General features: G+C 64.5%; 4 protein-coding genes across 4 annotated transcripts; 2 read left to right on the top strand and 2 right to left on the bottom strand.

Moving 5' to 3' along the window:
- Positions 1-205: 205 nt before the first annotated feature.
- On the bottom strand, positions 206-2736 carry JCM10292_006176 (uncharacterized protein; the record flags this gene model as incomplete). Its single annotated transcript, XM_076647101.1, has 8 exons — positions 206-420; positions 533-603; positions 670-707; positions 771-835; positions 910-1257; positions 1343-1747; positions 1803-2594; positions 2679-2736. The coding sequence occupies 8 exons, from the start codon at positions 2734-2736 to the stop codon at positions 206-208; spliced, it is 1992 nt and encodes a 663-aa protein (XP_076507439.1).
- An 842-nt stretch (positions 2737-3578) lies between these two features.
- Positions 3579-6016, top strand: JCM10292_006175 (pepsin-like aspartic protease; the record flags this gene model as incomplete). The annotated part of the gene is made up of 7 exons (XM_076647100.1): positions 3579-4255; positions 4328-4393; positions 4452-4717; positions 4793-5206; positions 5316-5374; positions 5436-5564; positions 5639-6016. The coding sequence occupies 7 exons, from the start codon at positions 3579-3581 to the stop codon at positions 6014-6016; spliced, it is 1989 nt and encodes a 662-aa protein (XP_076507438.1).
- A 1556-nt stretch (positions 6017-7572) lies between these two features.
- JCM10292_006174 (uncharacterized protein) lies at positions 7573-12836 on the top strand (the record flags this gene model as incomplete). The annotated part of the gene is made up of 19 exons (XM_076647099.1): positions 7573-7778; positions 7856-7978; positions 8037-8163; positions 8233-8316; positions 8384-8442; positions 8502-8613; positions 8683-8813; positions 8882-8963; positions 9114-9272; positions 9362-9981; positions 10042-10178; positions 10239-10476; positions 10559-10694; positions 10755-10808; positions 10869-10943; positions 11008-11211; positions 11639-11804; positions 11956-12025; positions 12197-12836. The coding sequence occupies 19 exons, from the start codon at positions 7573-7575 to the stop codon at positions 12834-12836; spliced, it is 3423 nt and encodes a 1140-aa protein (XP_076507437.1).
- A 340-nt stretch (positions 12837-13176) lies between these two features.
- Positions 13177-17722, bottom strand: JCM10292_006173 (uncharacterized protein; the record flags this gene model as incomplete). The annotated part of the gene is made up of 4 exons (XM_076647098.1): positions 13177-14451; positions 14513-16219; positions 16276-16378; positions 16437-17722. The coding sequence occupies 4 exons, from the start codon at positions 17720-17722 to the stop codon at positions 13177-13179; spliced, it is 4371 nt and encodes a 1456-aa protein (XP_076507436.1).
- Between the last annotated feature and the right edge of the window lie 274 nt (positions 17723-17996).

The following is a 17996-nucleotide window of genomic DNA, read 5'->3' as shown; positions in this document are numbered from 1 at the left end:
GTGTATGCAGTGAGTATCGCTTTGCTCAGCTTTCGGGACTGCTGAGCGAGAGACGAGGTTGAAAGGGCTTGGCCTTCTCAAGTTGTCGGCGAGAACGCTCGCGGCCAAAAGCTTGTGAAGACTTGGAGAGAAAGGATACAAGGGTTTAAGTGTACAGGAAGCCTACACAGTGCGCCTCACAGTCACAATGAGCCACGCGATCTCTTCACAACAGCCTCGCGAGGTGCTGCACCAGCCCGGCGCTGTCTCCCTTCCTGACCTCCTTGGGCACCTCGAGATGGAGCACCTGCGCGAGCTCGTACGGGACAGAGTGCAGGATCGACTGGTCTTCGAGGAGCGACAGGAGCGCCGAGATCATCGACGGGACTTCGTGCGGGTGCGGGTCGCGGTGGCACGGGTGGAGGAGGACCGGAGCCATGACTGCGAGAAAGGTGTACGAAAAGGGTCAGTGCGGCCCGCGTCTCATAGCAGGCTCGAGCAGCAAGCACAGAGTCCCTTCGCTCAGCGGGCAGGGAGGAGCACGCCGACGCACCGATGGCGATGTTTGACAGATCCATCTGGTTGCCCACCTTGACGTCGATGTGCGCGAACTGCGAAAGCCAGCTGGAGGGCAAAGCATTGTCAAATCGTGATCTGACGGACCGAGCAGCCCGGCGAAAAAGTGCGCACAGGAGAAAGACGGCGATGACCTCGAAAACGTCTCGGTTCTGCAGACGCGACGCGAGAGCTCAGGAAAATAGACTCAGACACTCGCCGAAAAATGATCGTACGACACGCGGCATCAGGCACAGTACGAGGTGCATGGCACGCCGGCGAAGGTTGACGTTCCTGATGTCTGCATGTTCCGTGTCAGGCTTGTGCTGCCTCGAGTCACGGTGATAGACGACGACGACAAGAAAGGAAACGCACGGGAACAGGCGATGAAGAGCGAGAACAAGTGTCCCGTAAGCACAGGGTGCGGCAGCGCGCTCAGGAACTTCTTCATCAGGTCCGCGAGCGTGACAGGGTCAAGCGCGGCGAGGTCGATCACGCTGTCGTGACCGCCCGAATGGTCGAGCGCGTGCATGACTTCGCGGAGGATGCGCAGGTTGCCCGACTTGCGCAGGATGCCCTCGGTCGAGACGTCCATCTGCATGAGCGCCGTAATGCAGTGATCGAGAAACTCGGGGATGCGGACGGTGCCGGAGGGATTGGCGCCGTGGAACGAGTCGATTCCCTCGTGCTTGGTGAGCTGAACGAGCGGGGTGCCGAAGAGCTCTGTGCGTCGACAAGATGGATGAGTGCGTCATCGCAAAGGTCGAGCCGCCTTGGACACGGGTCAACACGCGACAGCATCACGCACTCTTCGGCTTCCCATGGTGACCGGTGAGATGAACCGTCCTCATCCCCTCCTCGAGCTTCTCCACGAGATGCTCGATCCCGCCGATCGCATGCTCAAACTTCTCGTGCAGCGTCCCGCGCTTCATGTCCTTGAGCAGCAGAGCGGCCGCGGCGTGCTGCACGAGGTGATGCTGCTCGCGCGTCAGGGTCGAGAAGTAGGGCGTCTGAGTAGATGCAGAGGTCGAGGGGAGAGGCGAGCGGAGGAGCGGGACCGAGAGAGGGACGGCGGCTGGAGTCAAAGGCGGTGGTCGCGTGAGGGGCGCCGGCGACGAGGCGCGCGAAGACGTGCGGGACGCAGCGCGTGACGAAGCGACGGAAGCGCTGCGGTTCGGCGCTGGAGCAGACGCGACCGAGGCGATGGACGAGGCTGGTGGAAGACAATGTCAGCTTGCGCAGTCCGGGCGGACGTAGAGGTGACGTACTGCGCTGTCTGGCCTTGCGAGCTTCCTTGAGGTGCTTCTCGTGCTCGTACAGCTCGTAGCCCGCCCCGACAAAACCGAGGACCGCTGGCGCGCCGCCGACGCCTGCGAGAACCTTCTTGCCGTCGATTTCGTGCGGTCCGTCGTGACACACGTCGCCATGTTGCGACTGGTGCTCTGTCCCGTCGCCGTAAAGCGACGCACGCGAGTGCACCGAGCCAGTGTGACTGCCAGCGCGCCTTCCGCGCACCTGCTCCTCGAACTCCTCGAACACACCCATGACGCCCTTGCTCTCGACCGTCTTGACAACATCCTCCAGCCCGTCGAGAGCTCCGCTGCTGTGGCGGGCGTGTGAGCCGCTGGAATGCTTCATGTCGCGTTTGCGCGACTCGAGCAGCTCGAATGCCGCCATGGCGACCTTGATTTCGGCGTGCCTCGAGCTCTTCTTCTCCTCGGCATGCTCACGCGCCGCAGCGCGCTGCTGCGATGCAAGCGAGGCATGCTCGAGGCGGGCACGCTGGCGGGGCGTCAAGGACGCGGCGAAGACGGGATGGTCGATGGGCGAGGGCCCGTTGTCGAGGCCGAGGTCGAGCGAGGGCGTGAAGGGGAGCTGATGGGCGCAGGGCGATTGTGGCGAGTCAAAAACGGGCGACGATGGCTCAGATTGCGCTCGCGGACGCGACGAGGACAACAGAGACGAGCGGGCCTCCCGGGTCGCCCCCCGCGCCTGGCGGGAGAAGATGCCAAGTGTCGGCGCCGACGATGCTGCATCTGGCGTCGGTGGCGGCGAGACGACTTCACGTGGGTGTCGAGAGAACAAGGATCCCGCTCGAAACCGCAAGGACGGGAGAGAGTGTAGCTCGCGAGTCTCGGCTGGACTGTCGAGGTCGTCTGACGAGTCGCGGCGACTTGCTTCGAGGGGCCGACGCGCTGACATCAGTCAAGAAAGACCGCAGCAGGGTGGCTTGCGTGAGTGCAAGCGCCACGGAACCGGCGCAACGCAGGACAAACGAGGCGAACAGGAGAAACCGGAGTCGCCGCGGACTACTTGGGGGGGGGGGGGGGGGGGGGGGGGGGGGGGGGGGGGGGGGGGGGGGGGGGGGGGGGGGGGGGGGGGGGGGGGGGGGGGGGGGGGGGGGGGGGGGGGGGGGGGGGGGGGGGGGGTTGGGTTGTTGAACCGCCCCCGTACCCGGGCCAACCCCTAAAAAACCTGGCCAAACTTCAAACCCCCCCCCCCCCCCCAGCCACCCCCCCCCCCCCCCCCCCCGATCCAGGTTTCCGAGCCGGCTCGCGTCCACGAGTGGGAATTCTGGGCAAATGTCGTGGAAGCAAACGAAGCACGTGCGAAGCGGGCGTGGGTAAACGGCGTGCAAACGAGCGCGAGGTGATGAGGCGGAGGAGGGTACGAGACAGAGCAGGACGCAGAGACAAGCAAAACTGCGCGTTCTTGGGGGCTAGTTAGTCTCATTGCGAGCGCACACAGCAAGTTCTGCGCCCGACGCGAAAGAGCGAACGCAAGAGGAGCAAGCGCGCTTCTCTTGTCGGACCCCCACCGCTTGCTCGCGAGCCAGAGCGATCGAGAGCGTGCACACTGCACTGAGCAGGTGCACGAACAGCCCACAGCACTCGGCGCCGCGCTCGAGGCCAGCGTCCCTCGCTCACCCTCGGATCCTCTCGTTCGTCTCGGCGCTCTCTTGCGTTGCCTCTCGACGCTGGGAAGCCCGGCCAAGGCCTTGAGCACAGCAAAACGGGCTCTTGCTAGCCACTGCATCCCTCGCCATGCTCCCTTCGCCGCCCGTCCAGCTCCAGCTCCTCAGCCTCGCCCTCTTCTCCGCGCTCGCAGCCGCAGCACCTTCGCCAAGCCCCGCAGCAGCACCCGTTCCGACTGCACTGCCACGAAGAGCAGTCTCTCTGGCGCCTGCAGCCCATCCCGCCGCGCCCGCATCGCAGCCCACCGGCCTGCATCTTCCCCTGCACCGCCGCAATGGCCACCTGCATGGCCTCTCGCGTCGCAGCCGACCCGAACAGGCCGACGTCGTCAAAGGCTGGGCCGTGCGGGAGAAGGGCCGCCTGGCGGGCAAGTACGGCGTCAGCGAGGACCGGTTGCGGAGGCGCGCTCAGGACGCTGCGAGGACGGACGGAGGCGGACATCCCGAGCTGAGCGCTGAAGCGGGCGAAGAGGACGCGGCGGACGAGCGCGGGGACAGAGAAGGACGGAAAGGACGGCGCCGACTCAGTGAAGCCGATGAGGGCGAGCTCGAGCGGCGACAGCTGGGCGGAGATCTAGGCGGCGTCCTGTCCTCCCGGACCGCCTTCAGCACCGCAGGCTTCGGCTCTGCGACGCGAACTGCATCCTCGTCGTCATCGACATCCGACATCAACACAGCGCCGACAAGTGTGCCGACGCGGCAGGTCATGACGGGCGAGGTGCACCTGCTCAACTACGATGCAGATTTGTGCGTTCTGGGGCATTGCCTCGCATCGCGGCTCAAAAACTTGTTTCGACGCTGACGTCTCCTTTGATCCAGGTCTTACTATGCACCTGTCGGCATCGGCGTACCCGCGCAGTATCTCAACTGCATCCTCGACACTGGGTGCGCATCGCTTCAACTTGCCCGAATCACTATCTCTGACCCTGCCTTCGCATCGCAGATCTGCCGACTTGTGGGTCGCATCGGACTATTGCAGCGCCGAAGACGGCTGTACCTCTTCTATTCCCCTGTACAACTCGACTCTCTCGAATACCTCGCTCGACATGAACACGTCCTTCTCTGTCAAGTACGGCTCGGGTTCCGCTCAGGGCGAGGTCTTCCAGGACTACGTCGCCTTTGCCGGCTACAACGTCAGCAGCCAGGCTTTCGCGCTCATCGAGAGCGTGAGCACCGATCTGCTTAGCGGCGAGATCAGCGGGTTGATGGGTGCGTACTGCGAACCGGCTTTCGCCCTTCGTCCGTTGCATACTGACCACAGACATTGACCACCGCGTTCCGCAGGCCTCGGATGGCACCCTCTTGCCGCATCGGCTGTTACGCCGTTTTGGCAGAACCTGTGGCAGGCCTCGGTCCTCCCCTTCCCCGGCTTCGGCGTCTCGCTCACGCGCTTCATCGACGTGCCCAACGCCTCGGCCATCGAGCCCGGCGGGTCCATCACGTTCGGCTACCTTAACGCGTCGCTCTATTCGAGCGAGATCAACTACGTCGACATTCCCTCGGGCATGGAGAGCTACTGGCTCATCCCGCTCGACAACGTTGCCGTCAACGGGACGAACGTCACGAGCTGGGACGCGGCGCAGAGGCCCAACGCCGCGATTGACACGGGCACGACGCTCATCGGCGGGCCGAGGGACGCCATCTCGCGCATCTACGGCCAGGTTGAGGGCGCGCAGCCGGCGACGGGTGTCTATACAGGTGCGTTGTATTCGCCGGCCAGAGCGCACAGCGAAGCGGGCGGAGGCTGCGCCGGCGGCCTGCACCGTTCGTGGACGCGGAGAAGGCTGACAAGCGTGCATCTCACCAGGCTACTACTCTTACCCGTGCGACTCGAACGTGACTGTCTCATTCACCTTTGGCGGCATCGTGCGTCTCTCCCGCTGCCACTGTGCGCGTCGCTTGTCTAATCCGTCCGCGATTCTCGCAGACCTACGATATGGAGCCTGCCGATTTCAACCTGGGGCCTTTTGGCTTCGACACTACGACGAACCGCTCGACGTGCCTCGGCGCGTTCTTTGATCTCAATTTTAGCGGAGGTAGCCGGATCAGCTGGGTGGTGAGTTGCTGTTGTCCATTCGTGTCGGCTTTGGAAGTCGATCACGACGTGGTGCTTATCGTAGCAATCCGCAGATTGGCGCCGCTTTCCTCAAGAATGTCTACTCGGTCTACCGCGCCTCGCCGCCCTCGGTCGGCTTCGCCCTCCCGCCCAACTCGTCCGCGCCCATCTTCCCCTCTTTCCCTTCCAACTCGTCCGACCCAGCGCACGACGGCAACGTCACGGTCCTCCCCGGCGGGATCTACGGGCCGTCGGGCGGTATCAGTATCCGGACAACGCTCGTCCCCGCCAACACTGTCACGACGGCTGTGCAAGCGGGAGAGACGGTCGGACGAGTACCGTCGAGCGGGGCAGGGCGGAGAGCGGGAGGAGGGCTTGGTGGATGGGCGGCACTAGCGGGAGCGACGGCGGCGGCCGTGGTTGCTGGGACTCTGACTCTCGTCGGGTTGTAGGCTGTTCACACTAATGCACGTATCCGCATCGGACTCCTTCAGCGCTGCATCCGCGAGAACTACGAGATCACATTGACGGGAAAGGGATAACGACGACAGAGGAAGTCGTAGTGCAATGGACTACCAAGAGCGGAGCTCGCTGGTCAAGACTGCGTTACGCGTCGAGGTGCGCCGGGCCACAGGCGCGTGAGCAAGGCTTGCCGCTTTTTGGACGGGCTCGGGAGCGAGGTGAAACGTCACAAGACAGGCGAATGTCTCGCCGGTATCCTTGTTCTTCAGGTGCAGTTCGTGCCGAATGGACCCTCTGGCGGACAAAAGATTGGCATGTTGATGCTCTGCCAGTTGCCGGATGGAGGCTGCAAGAGTGAATTCGACATCAGCTCGGCTTCTGAGGCACCGCGCTCCGGGCATACCTTCGACGGAATCGACGATCCATTCAAACTGGCGGTTCGCCCAAGTCGCTTCCGAAGCATCGTTTACGTGGTGTAGGCCGGACTGCGAAGTTCTCAAGCGCTTGAGCCACCGAGGACAGGCAACAGAAGCGGTCTGGACCGGCATTGCTGACGGATCCGCCTTTTGCGCTGGCGACAACAGGGCGAGCTCGAGATGCTTTCCATTGCTACGCCCTCGATTTGCAACGCGGAGCGCATAGGCTGGCACATGGATCTCTGGGAGTCGTCCATTGACTGGCGAGAAGGCTGGTGAGGAAGTGGCTCAGATGCTCCTGGAGAGGGCAATACGTACCGTCGCCAACGTAGATCTGGTCTGGCGCCAATGTGTAGCGTACGATTCTGTGAGGGCTCTCGGCCAGCAGAGCCGACATGAAGAGGCGGACACCGTCGGTAAGGACATGGGCGAAATTGAACTGCAGAGGCGGAGCACGTCAATTGCGCTAGAACTCGTTAGGGCGAGAGAGTGCGCCTACACGCTCCATCTGGTGCAACACTCGCTCTTGGCCCTCACGCAGCTGCCGCACATAGTCTGCGCTGTACTGCTCCTTCGGAGGATCCCAAGGGAGGAGATTCGACATTCCGAGGTGGCGGAGGAGTCGAGAGAGTGAAGAGCCGGGCGAGCGAGCAGACCCTGGGGGCGGACATCTCGTGTCGGAGGATCCGCTCCATGTCCAGGAGAAGCCCGTCTGTCAGGAGAAGCGGCGCGGACGAGCAGACGGACAATCACCACGCGACTGAGAGGCTGCGCGAGCTAGCAAGGTACGGCACAGCGTAGAGATCCACCCAGCACGCGGCGCACATCGCCAGAGGAAGCGGGGCGGAAGAGGCAGCGAGCAACCGCGAAGTTCGCTGATGAGCGGGAAGGAGGACGAGTCGGCCGCAGCCCATCGCACAGCTCACTCGAAGCAGGGCACGAGCGCTTGTACAACTTGCGAACAGCCGGCACAGAGCTCGGCGCACCGCAGCGAGCCTGCGTCCAGCTTCAAAGACGCGACAGCACCGCCCCACCTCGCTCGACCCTCGCGCTCCCGCACGCTCAACAGCAGACAGGATCTCATACGAGGCACCAGCAGCACCACAGACGTGTACAAGCGCGTCGCCAGCATGCCCGCGCCGCGCAAGAGCACCTTCTCGTCGCTCGCCTCGACACCCGATCACGCTCAGCTCCCCGATGCGCTCGTCGAATGGGTCAAGGCGCAGCCAGCGGGGGTGCAGGACGATACAGACGCTACTGAGGGAACCGGACGAGCTGTCGACAAGCTGGACGACTTGAAAGACGGCATCGCTCTCGGACTCGTCCTCCTCGACATGTGCGTTTCGCTGTCGCCTACAGAGGCTCGATATCAGCTTGAGTTTCGAGCTGGCAACCTGACTGTGGTGACTGTAGCGACGCCAACTTCTTCCGCCTGCTCTTCAACTCCGCCTCGAACGCGAAAGCCCTGTCCGAGAACTGGGTCCTGCGCTTCAACAACTTAAAGCGCCTGTACAAGCTCGTCATGCGCTACTTCGAGTGCGCTTCCACGGACAACGTTCACGCCGAATTGCGCTGACACGGAGGACACTCGCAGGGACACCTTACACTGCAATACCGCAGCCCTGCTCACCCCGAACCTTCAGCAAGTCGCCAAGAACGATGTCGACAGCGACGACGAGGTGTGCAAGCTTGCGGGACTTGTGCTGGCCCTTGCGGTCCAAGTGTGTCCTCTCGATGTTTCGCTTCTGCGCATGGCTTCACCCGCTGACGCAATAAACCCATCCGTGCAGTCGGACCAGAAGCCGCAACACATTGCGCGGATACAGAGCCTTGACGAGTGGGTTCAGCGCGAGCTCATGTACTCGATCGAGCAGGTGCGTCGCTCCCGCCTTCTCGTCTAAGCGTCACTCAGCGCTGCCGCTTACGTCTACCGTTACGCAGGTCATGAGCAAGGTCCGTCCGGCTGACATCCGCGAGGAAGGCGAGGACGATGAGGAGGAGTGCGTTACTGCGTTATTCCATCGACCTCTCGCGGGGCTGATCTTCCTTCCATTCGCAGCGAGTTCTACACGATCCGGCACGAGAAGTCGCGGGTGATGCACGACAAGGAGGCGCTGCAGGTCGTGTACGAAGACCTCGTCGAGCAGTTCAACACACTCAAGGACGAGCATGTGCGTCTCTTGCCCGTTTACATCATTCACCCACAGCGGGATGCGCTAATTCGCAGCTGTGACCTTCAGGAGGAAACGCTCGCCAGACTCGCCGACTCGGCAGCGCAAGCGGGCGAGGCGTCGAAGAAGGCGGATTCGGAGAAGGCCGAGCTGGTCGAGCAGACGTACAAGGCGGAGATCGACAACCTGCGGACACAACTGTGCGTCTCGCCGCTATGGTTCTGCCGTTGTCGCTCCGCACTGACTGTTGTCCGGCTACGAATGGCAGACAAAAGACGGAGAACCAGCTTGGCGAAGCGGAACAGGTGGTCGAACGGCAGACCCGCATGCTTGAAGACCTGAGTCGCAAGGTCTGTTGCATACCGTTCGTTCCCGGTCAATCTCAGATCATCCGGATGCTAAGTCGGCACCAACAAACTTCTACGACCTGCTTGACCCGCTTCGCTTGATCCGCTTGCTCACTCCAGTCCTCCACACATTTGCGCTCCCTCCTCTCGCAGGTCGAAGACCTGGCCCCGCGGGCCGAAGAGGCAGCGAAGCTCAAGGACCAGGTGGACGAGTACCGCCATGCGAGCGAGAAGGCCAAGAAGCAGGAGAATGTGATCGAGAAGTACAAGAAGAAGCTCGAGGAGGCGGCCGAGACGAGGAGGATGCTCAAGGTGCGTCATGCAGCCTGGCGACTTCCTCTGCTCTATCCCATGGCGCTTTTCGTCTTGCGAGGCTCACCGGCAGGCGCTTTTCTCCGCAGACCCTCGAGGACCAGAACGCCGACCTGCTGGACAAGCACGCCGCGCTCGAGGACGAGCACGCCAAGGTGTCGGCATTCAAGCCGCTCATGGAGTCGTACAAGTCTAAGCTAGACGCACTTGAGACGCGCTCGTCGGCGCAGCTGCGCGAGGCCGAGGCGCTGCGGGTCGAGCTCGAGCGGACGAAGGAGAAGCTGCGCGTGTCGGAGGAGGAGCGGCAGCGCGCGGCAGAGTCGCTCGTGCTCTTCGAGGATCGCGTCAAGGAGCTCGAGCTGGGCGAAGAGGGCGGCACGGCGAAGAAGCGTAGAACGGCAGCAGCGGGCGACGACAGTCTCGCGCTTGACGGTGCAGGTGGCGTCGGCGAGGAGCTCGACGATGCACTGAGCGGGACGACGACGACGGACCTCAAACTCCAGGTGCGGCGGCTGCAGCGCGAGCTCAAGGCGGCACAGGGCGACAAGGCCGACTCCTCCCGCCTCGTCGTGCTCGAGAACTTACTCGAGGACGCCAACCGCATGAAGAGCCGGTACGAGCGCGACTTCCTCGCCGAGCATAGGGAGAAGCTCGTGCTCAACGCCAGGCTCGAGGAAATCATGAGCGGCAAGTCGAGACTGGGCGACGGGTGCGTTTCGGGCGATCTCTCCCGCGCTCACCTCACCCTGCTGACTCCTCCTTCTCCCAGGCCCGAAGCGGCTCTTGCGCTCCGACAGCGCTTGAGCGAGACGGTCGACGAGCTTGACAAAGCGCGACGAGAGCTCGCGGAGCTGGACGTCAAGTTTACGTCGCAAGAGCGCGAGCTTGACCTCGCCAAGTCCGATTGTACGGCACGATCTCTGTCGCCTGCTCAATGTTGTCCCTGCTCACACCGCTCCTCTGCAGTGACGCTCGTCGACAAGGATCAGCGCGACATCCTGCGCGAGCTGCGCGCTTCCGTCTCGAGCGAGAAGGACGTCCTCCAAGCCGAAGTCGACCGACTGAAAGCGGCTGCGCGCGAGGCCGAGGACAAGGCCAAGCTGAACGTCGAGCAGGTCAACAAGCTTCTCGTCGACAAGGTCTCGCTGCAGGGTGAAGGCATCGCGCAGAGGGAGAAGGCGCTCGAACGCGAGAGGGAGTTTGGGTGCGTCCGGGGGCTATCCGCTCCGCTGTTCGATCCATGCTGGGACGTATCGCTGATAAACACGTCGCTTGCACGATCACAGCGATCTGCGGGCCTCGCTCTCCGGCAAGTCCACCTCCGAAGCTGACCAGGCGCGGTTCGACTCGCTCGAGAAGGAGAATGCCGAGAACCGAGACAAGGTGCAGGATCTGCAGGACAAGATCCAGAAGATGAAGGCGGTACGTCCTGGTCGCTCGCTCGGTTTGGAAGTACACGCTGACGAGACTGCCCGTGAACAGTTCATCCGGGACCAGGACAAGCTGTTGCGCAAAGCGGAGGCTGCCGGCCAGCAGGTGCGTGCACATCCGCGCGTGCTTCTGTGGCGCGCATCTGACGGTCCCACGATCTTGCAGGGCAACTTCGAAGAGCTCGAGCAGGACTACAAGCAACAGATCTCGCAGCTCAAGGAAGCGCTTGATCGGCAGAAGGTGAGCGGATTGACCGATATTTGCTCGCTGACATTGCTGACGTACTGGCACTGTCCTGCTGCAGACCAACACGGCCGAAGTCGAGGCGACGTACCGCCGCGAGCAGCAACTCATGCTCTCCGCCTGGCACGACCTGGGCATGCGCACGATGCGCGAGCGGATGGCGAGCGGCGCATCGAGCAGTGGAGGATCGGGAGGGGCGCAGAAGGCATACCAGCCGCAGTCATGGCTGAGCCAGCAGCGCGCGAGGGCGAACGGGAAGGGGTTGGTGCGTCTTTTCCCTCCCGCTCTCGCTCTAGCGGGCGGTGCTGACTCGCTGAGCGACTCGCAGAGACATGTGTGATGAACGCTAGACGTATTCTATACCCTCGCCTCTTATGAGCAGTCTGCATACCCGCTCCCTCTCGCACTGCATCGCCGTCGTTCGTTTCGCAACCCTTGTTTCGGTCCGGAAGCGACTCTGTCTGCCTGCATTGGCTGTTGGACTTTGTCGAGTGCTTCAAAGCCGTCAATCAACGCCCGAGACGGCGAGACGAGACGTGTCAGCACCGCCACCTCTGCTCCGCTCGCGCTGAGCTCGCGCCTTGAGCTTGTCCGCGCTCGCCTCTGCTCGCCCCTGCCCGCCGCCGCAAGAGTCCCATAGAAGCCAGTGAGTCTACTTTCGAGCCCTATCAAGCCGTGCAGCCCGCGCACAGCCGCGCCAGAGCCGCGTAGCGCGGTGCCACCTCGCCATCTCCGCCGCCCCGCTTCCGACCCGTCTCGCCGCGCTCACAGAGCTCGTGCTGACCAGTGCGCTTGTCTTATTCGCAGTGAAGATCGAGCCTTGCTATGTCTGCGGTTCGCCGTGCTACCCTGGCCACGGTGCGTCCCCTGTTCTCTCCCTCTGCGGCGTCGAGTCCTCGAGAGAGCCGCGCGTGCACTGCGCCTCCTGGCCAGCCAGGGTTGGCTGCTAGTGTTGCTGCACTGTACGCAGACCGCTCGCTGGCGCATTGCTGACGCTTCGCACTCACAGGCACTATGTTCGTCCGCAACGACGCCAAGTGCTTCCGCTTCTGCCGCTCGAAGTGCAGCAAGAACTTCAAGTGCGTTTCATCTGCTTCCTCCCACATTGAGAGATAGCGCTGACGCTGTCGATGCTCTCCGACCATTCCTTCGCACCTCCCGCGTTACCTCCTTCACCCTCTCTTCCCCTCACGACCGACACTCGTTCATTCTACCACTCCGCTCTTCTCTTGCCGCGTTCCGCCACGCAGGATGAAGCGCAACCCGCGCAAGCTCAAGTGGACCAAGGCGTTCCGCAAGGCGGCGGGCAAGGAGATGACGGTCGACTCGACGCTCCAGTTCGAGAAGCGCCGCCACGTCCCCGTCGTTTACGACCGCGACTTGGTGCAGGCGACGGTGGCGGGCATGAAGCGCATTGCCGAGATCAAGGCTCGCCGCGAGCGCGCCTTCTTCAAGGCGCGCATGGCCGCCGCCAAGGAGGGGCAGCTCACCAACGACTCGCTCGAGGTCACGCGCAGCGGGCACCTCCTCACGCCCGGGATGCAGGCCCAGTCGGACGAGACGAAGAAGGCGCTCTCGGCGAGTCAGGTGCTCCTCCAGGCGCGCGCCGAGAAGAAGCGCGCGCGCCAGCTCGCCAACCAGAAGCGCCGCCCCGTCGGCTTCGAGGGCGGTGCCGACCTGGCCGGCGAGGACGAGGGCGCGATGGACGAGGACGAGGAGAGCGAGGTTGAGGAGGCAGAGCTGTCGATGGCCGACGCGCTCCTCGAGGCCGACATGTCGATGGATGTCGCAGAAGAGGAGCCCGCGGCGGTCAAGGTCAAGCAGAAGGTCAAGGCGAAGAAGCAGAGCGCGCTCAAGCGCGGCGGCGGCATGTCGATGGGCATGGCATGATCTCCGTTCTCTCCGTCTCTTCGGCTCCCTTTCGCTCGCACGCTGTTCCTTCCTACCCTTCCCCTCGTTGTACTCGCGCTCTTCCATCGGGTAGACCATGCTGTTCCGGTCCTTGCCTTCGTGTATTGTACTAGTACGCTCGCACGCACAAAGTCTCTCACAACAGGAGCTGAGAGGAGAGAAGCGGCAAAAACAGAACCGTTTTGCGATAACCGTGCGGGACGAAAGAGAAAGACACGAGATGATGATGAATGATGAGGGAACCTACCAGGTGGGTGTACTCCTGCTGCTGCTGCTGCTAACCTCCGTGAGCGCGAGCCAGCTCCTCTCCGTCTCCCACTCAACCGCGCCTCGGCTTGCGTAACGGGCGGATCTGCCTCCCAGTTGACTGGGAAGTGTCGCCGCCACCGCTGCCAATGTTGAACATCCCACCACCGCCGGGCGTTCCCGGCGCAGACGGTGTGGCCGGTGCGCCAAAGGTGAAGCCGCCGGCTCCAGCGGCAGGCGAAGCCGGAGTCGACGTCGACGCGCCGAAGGTGAAAGGCGCAGCACCGCCCGGACCACCGACAGCGCCGGTCGTGGCCGTCGACGACGACGCGCCGAATGCGAAGGGCGAGGGAGCGGCAGCGCCCGCACCGGGTGTCGTCGGAGCAGACGCGCCAAAGGTGAACGGAGCTGCGGACCCGGCACTCGCACTCGAGGCGGCCGACAAGTTCTGTCCCATTGCGGACGAGGTGGGCGCGCCAAAGTTGAAGGACGGGGCGGGCGCAGCAGGCGCAGGGGACCCAGGTGCGGGAGAAGGCGTCGCGCCGAACGAGAAGGACGGGACGGCGGTCGCCGCTGTAGGAGACGCGGGGGTCGAGGCCGCGCCGAACGGGTTTGCGGCGGGTGCGGTGGCGCCGAAGGCGAAGGGTGAAGGGGCAGAGGACGTCGCAGGGGGTGCGGCCGATCCGAAGGCGAAAGGCGAAGCGGCCGACGCGGGCGCAGGCGACGGCGGCGCGGGCGACGGCGACGGCGGCGCGGGCGACGGCGAAGCGGACGCTCCGAACGTGAAGCCGGGCTTCGGTGCCGCCGGTGCAGCGCCGAACAGCGTGCTAGGACCCGCAGGTGCACCGAAGGGCGAAGGCGACGCTTCCTTCTTGTCGGCGGCTGCAGTGTTGGCACCGAAGCTGAAACCGGTTGAAACCGACGCGCCGAAAGGCGAAGGCGCGCTCGAACCGCTCGAAGCGCCGAACGTGAAAGCGGGCGTCGGAGCAGCTGCAGGTGCCGCGGGTGCATCACCCTCATCTTCCATGCCACTGTCACCATCTGCATCGTCCGTCACTGACGGTGCGGACGGTGCAGAAAGGCCGCCGAAAAGCGGTGCAGGCGTCTCGTCCTTCTTCTCGTCCGCCTTGGGCGTCGCCGGCGTTGTGCCGAAGGTGAAGGTCGGCGTCGACGAAGCGGGGGCAGCGGCGCTGGTCAACGAAGACCCGAACGAGAAGGGCGATGCGGCGGGCTTTGCGGCAGGCTTGTCAGCATCCTTAGCCGCGGTCGAACCGAAACCGAAGGGGGACGCGGCTGAGTTGGTCTTCGCGGCACCGAAGGAGAAGAGAGGAGCAGGTGCGTCCTTCTTCTGCAAGTGGGTGGCGGAGTGTCAGATTGCCGATCGAAAAGAGCGAGCACTGAAATCGCACCTCGTCCTTCTTCTCCGCCGATGCGCCAAACGAGAATGCCTGCTTCGGCGCCTCATCCTTCTTCTCCCCCTCGCCCTCCTTCTCCTTCTCAGCCGCAGCCTCCTTGACAATCTCGGCGACAGGCTTGCCGAATGCCGCGAACGGGTTCGGGTTGGCTGCCGCCGCAGAAGCCGGAACAACCGCCTTCTCCTTCTCGGCGGCAGGCGGCGCCTCGCTCGTCGGCGTGATCACCTCGGTGGGCTTGATGACGGGAGCGTCGGCGGGCTTTGCTGCGGCGCCGAACGAGAAGAGTGGCGTCGGGATGGGCTTTGCGGGTCCGGCAGAGGTGGTCTCCTTGTCCTTCTCCTTCTCGGCGATAATCGAGCCAAAGAAGTTCGGCTTGGCGACACCGCCGTTGATCGTCGCAGCGGTCGAAGCGGGAGCGGCAGCCGGCTTGGCGAAGAAGTCGGGCGCCGAAGTCGCCGACTCCTTGGCCTTGTCGGCGGGCGCACCGAAGGAGAAGCTGGGGGTCGAGGCGGGCTTGGCGGGCGCACTAGGCGCAGTAGGCGCGCCGAATGAGAAGGCGGGCTTGGACGCTTCGGCCGATGCGGCAGTGGAAGCGGGCGCGCCTAGACGGCTGAGCAGGCTCGGGGCTGAAGAGTCGTTCTTCTTGTCGTCCTTCTTCTCCGTCGCAGAGCTCGCTGCAGGCGTCGCGCCAAAGGAGAAGTTGGCGGGGAACTTGATGGAGGGCATCTGGATCTTGGACAGCTCCTCCTCGTTCAGAGGCGGAAGATCCTCCTCCTTGGCGGAGAAGACGCGCGACGACGAAGCGTGTTGGCGAGAAGAGTGCGACTTGCCGGGACGCAGCGACGACCGGCCAGTCGAAGTCGGAGGAGCTTTTTCGGGGAAAGACGAAGGGGCGGGGAAGGTGATCTTGGGCACAGCGGGAGGCGCTTCGATGGCGGGAACAGGCGGAGGCGGCGAAGGCGACTTGGCAGCAGAGCGGGAAGGCGGAGCAGGCGACTTCGAGCGCGATCGCGTGCGCTTCGCAGCAGGCGTCATCTGCTCGTCCTCGTCTTCCGCGGCATCCTCCTCAAGGGGCGCGTCCTCGCGGGCCGCAGCCTTCGACGAGCGCGTCTTGCGCGGCGTCGGCGCCGGCGAGGGCGACTTGGTCTGCGCGCGAGAGCTGGCCCGGGTCGATCGCCTGGTTGGCGTAGGCGGCTCGAGCAGGCGCTCCTTACCCTTGCCCTTCGAGGCCTTCGAGTCTTTCTTCGCCGACTGCTGCTGATGCCGACCCGCCGCTGAACTGCGCGTGACCCGCCTCGGGCTGCGGAGTTCCTCGTCCTCCGGCGCGGAGAAGACATCCTCCAGTTGCTCGCCCTCGTCGCTCATGAGCTCCTCCATCCGGCGCCGGCGGTCGCGCCGGCGGCGCTCACGCTCCCGCTCGCGCTCCTCGTCCTCGCGCCGCTCGCGCTCGCGCTCTTCGTGCTCCTGCTCGATCAGCGCGCGGCGGCGGTCCTCGCGCGCGCGCAGCACCGCCTGCAGGCCCTTCTGCTGCCGCGGCTGCTGGCCGTACGAGGCGGTGGACGACCCCGGTTCCGCCGACAAACGCGGTGCGCGAGCTGCGTAGGGCGTGTTGGCGAGCAGCGAAGGAGTGGCAGAGGAGCGAGGGAGGCGGCCAGTCGAGGAGACCTCGTCTTCGGCGAGTGGCACGTTGACGTGTTTTGGCTGGGATCACGGGTGTCAGCGGCGCGTCGCGCAAGGGTGGCGGTCGTGGTACGTACCCTGACGGCACCGCGCTTCGCCTCGCCCAATGGCGTTCGGCCCATCCCCTCGAGAACTTCGAGAATCCGCTCTGCCTCGTTCTTCGGCATAGGCTGTGCCTCACTGCAGTGCCGAATGTCAGCGCGAAAATCGAGGGAAGGACAGAGCAGTGGGGACGCACAGCTCCTTCTCGCGTTCGAGGCGCTCGCGGCTGACGAGGCCCTTGACAGGGTCCCACACAAGCTGCTTCTTGCGCGCACGCTCGGCGCCACCGACGCCCGCGTCCGAGAGCACCTCGATCTCGTTGAGCCCGCTTGCGACGCTCGCGCTCGCGGGAAACGCCGGGTTGAGCGGGCTGCCGAGCGCGCGGGAGTACGGACGCTTGGTCCCAGCCGCAACGGACGAGAGACCTTCGCCGACCGACAGGGAGGACGAGATGAGCGGCGATGTGCCGCGTTGGACCGTCGACGAGTAGGGGAAAAGCGGGTGCCCGCTCGCTCCCGCACTCGAGGAGACCGAGCGTCCTGCGAGACTGCCCGCGACCGAGGGCGAGCGACGCACGCGCGAGGTGAAAGGCGAGCGCGAAGTGAGGCCAAAGGGGTTCGAGACGACATTGCTGCCGAGGGTCGGGTTGAAGACAGCCGAGGCGGAAGTGGGCGAAGGCGGCTGCGCGAGCTGGAAGGTCGACATTGAGCCAGCGAGGCCGTTGCGCAGCGGTGACGGCGAGCGGTGTCGAGCGTAGGAAGTCGACGACATGGCGGGAGAAGCCGCGCGAGAGTGGCGCCCGAGGTTGGCGGAGGTGAGGTACGACGGGCCGCTGCCGTTGGTCGACGCAGAGTTGGGGAGCACAAGCGTCGAGTGCGCCGACCTGCCCGCCGCCGGGCCCCCGAGCGCTGACAGGGCTGACATGGACGACGAAGAAGCGAGTCCGCCGGCTGAGTGCTGTTGGAGGTGCGAGGAGGAAGGGCCGCCCAGGCGAGCTGCGGCGAGGTTGTGGGTCGTCTTGCTCCTGGCCATGCCGTTGCCCGCTGCGCTCCCGTTCACTCGTTGCTGCCGCTGCTCGTCGCGCGCGCGCTCATCATCGAACTCGGCGCGAACGTCGGCGAGCGAGGTCGAGGCGGAGATGGTCTTCGAACTCGTGCTGCGCAGCAGGCCGAGGACCCTCCCAGGCAGGCTCCTGACTTTGCCAAAGAGCCCCGTCGACTGGCGCGGCTCGTCTGCGCCGCTGTCGGCGTTGTCGAGACTTGCGTCGAAGGACGAGTCGGCGTCATCAAACTCGGCGGCCGCGGGAGCAGCGCGGGCAGCCACCCGGCGTGCGTACGGCGAGTAGCCCGGTCCCGCACGGCCGCCGATGGCTCCCAGCTGGCGCCCTGCGCGGTGCGCGACGGGCGAGTCGGCGCTCGAGCGGAGCGACGACAGGCGGGTCTGCCTGCCGCCCTGCGCCGCTGCGGGCGAGTCAAAGGCCATCTCTGCACTCGTACGAGGCTCTGTCCAGCTCGTCGGCTGGTTCAGTTCGTCGCGCGGGGTGGGAGGGCGAGTGTTGGACGACGGCGAGAAGAAAAGTCGCGGAAAGGACAAGGCAACGATCCCCCGCAACCGCTAAAGCGGACAGCTTAGCTCGCCCTGCAGCCTAGGCACACGATCTGGTGCTACTGTCCGTGATCCACGACGACAAAGAGGATGAAGGATGCTGCTTTTCCCGACTTGGTGCAACATCTCCTGCCTGGTGCTGCGCATTCAG

Source organism: Rhodotorula paludigena (genome assembly GCF_050403205.1).
Source record: "Rhodotorula paludigena JCM10292 DNA, Rt_paludigena_JCM10292v1_ctg7, whole genome shotgun sequence".
Classification (NCBI taxonomy): Eukaryota; Fungi; Basidiomycota; class Microbotryomycetes; order Sporidiobolales; family Sporidiobolaceae; genus Rhodotorula; species Rhodotorula paludigena.
Note: the sequence above shows the minus strand (reverse complement) of the source record. Positions and strands in the feature narration are given on the sequence as shown.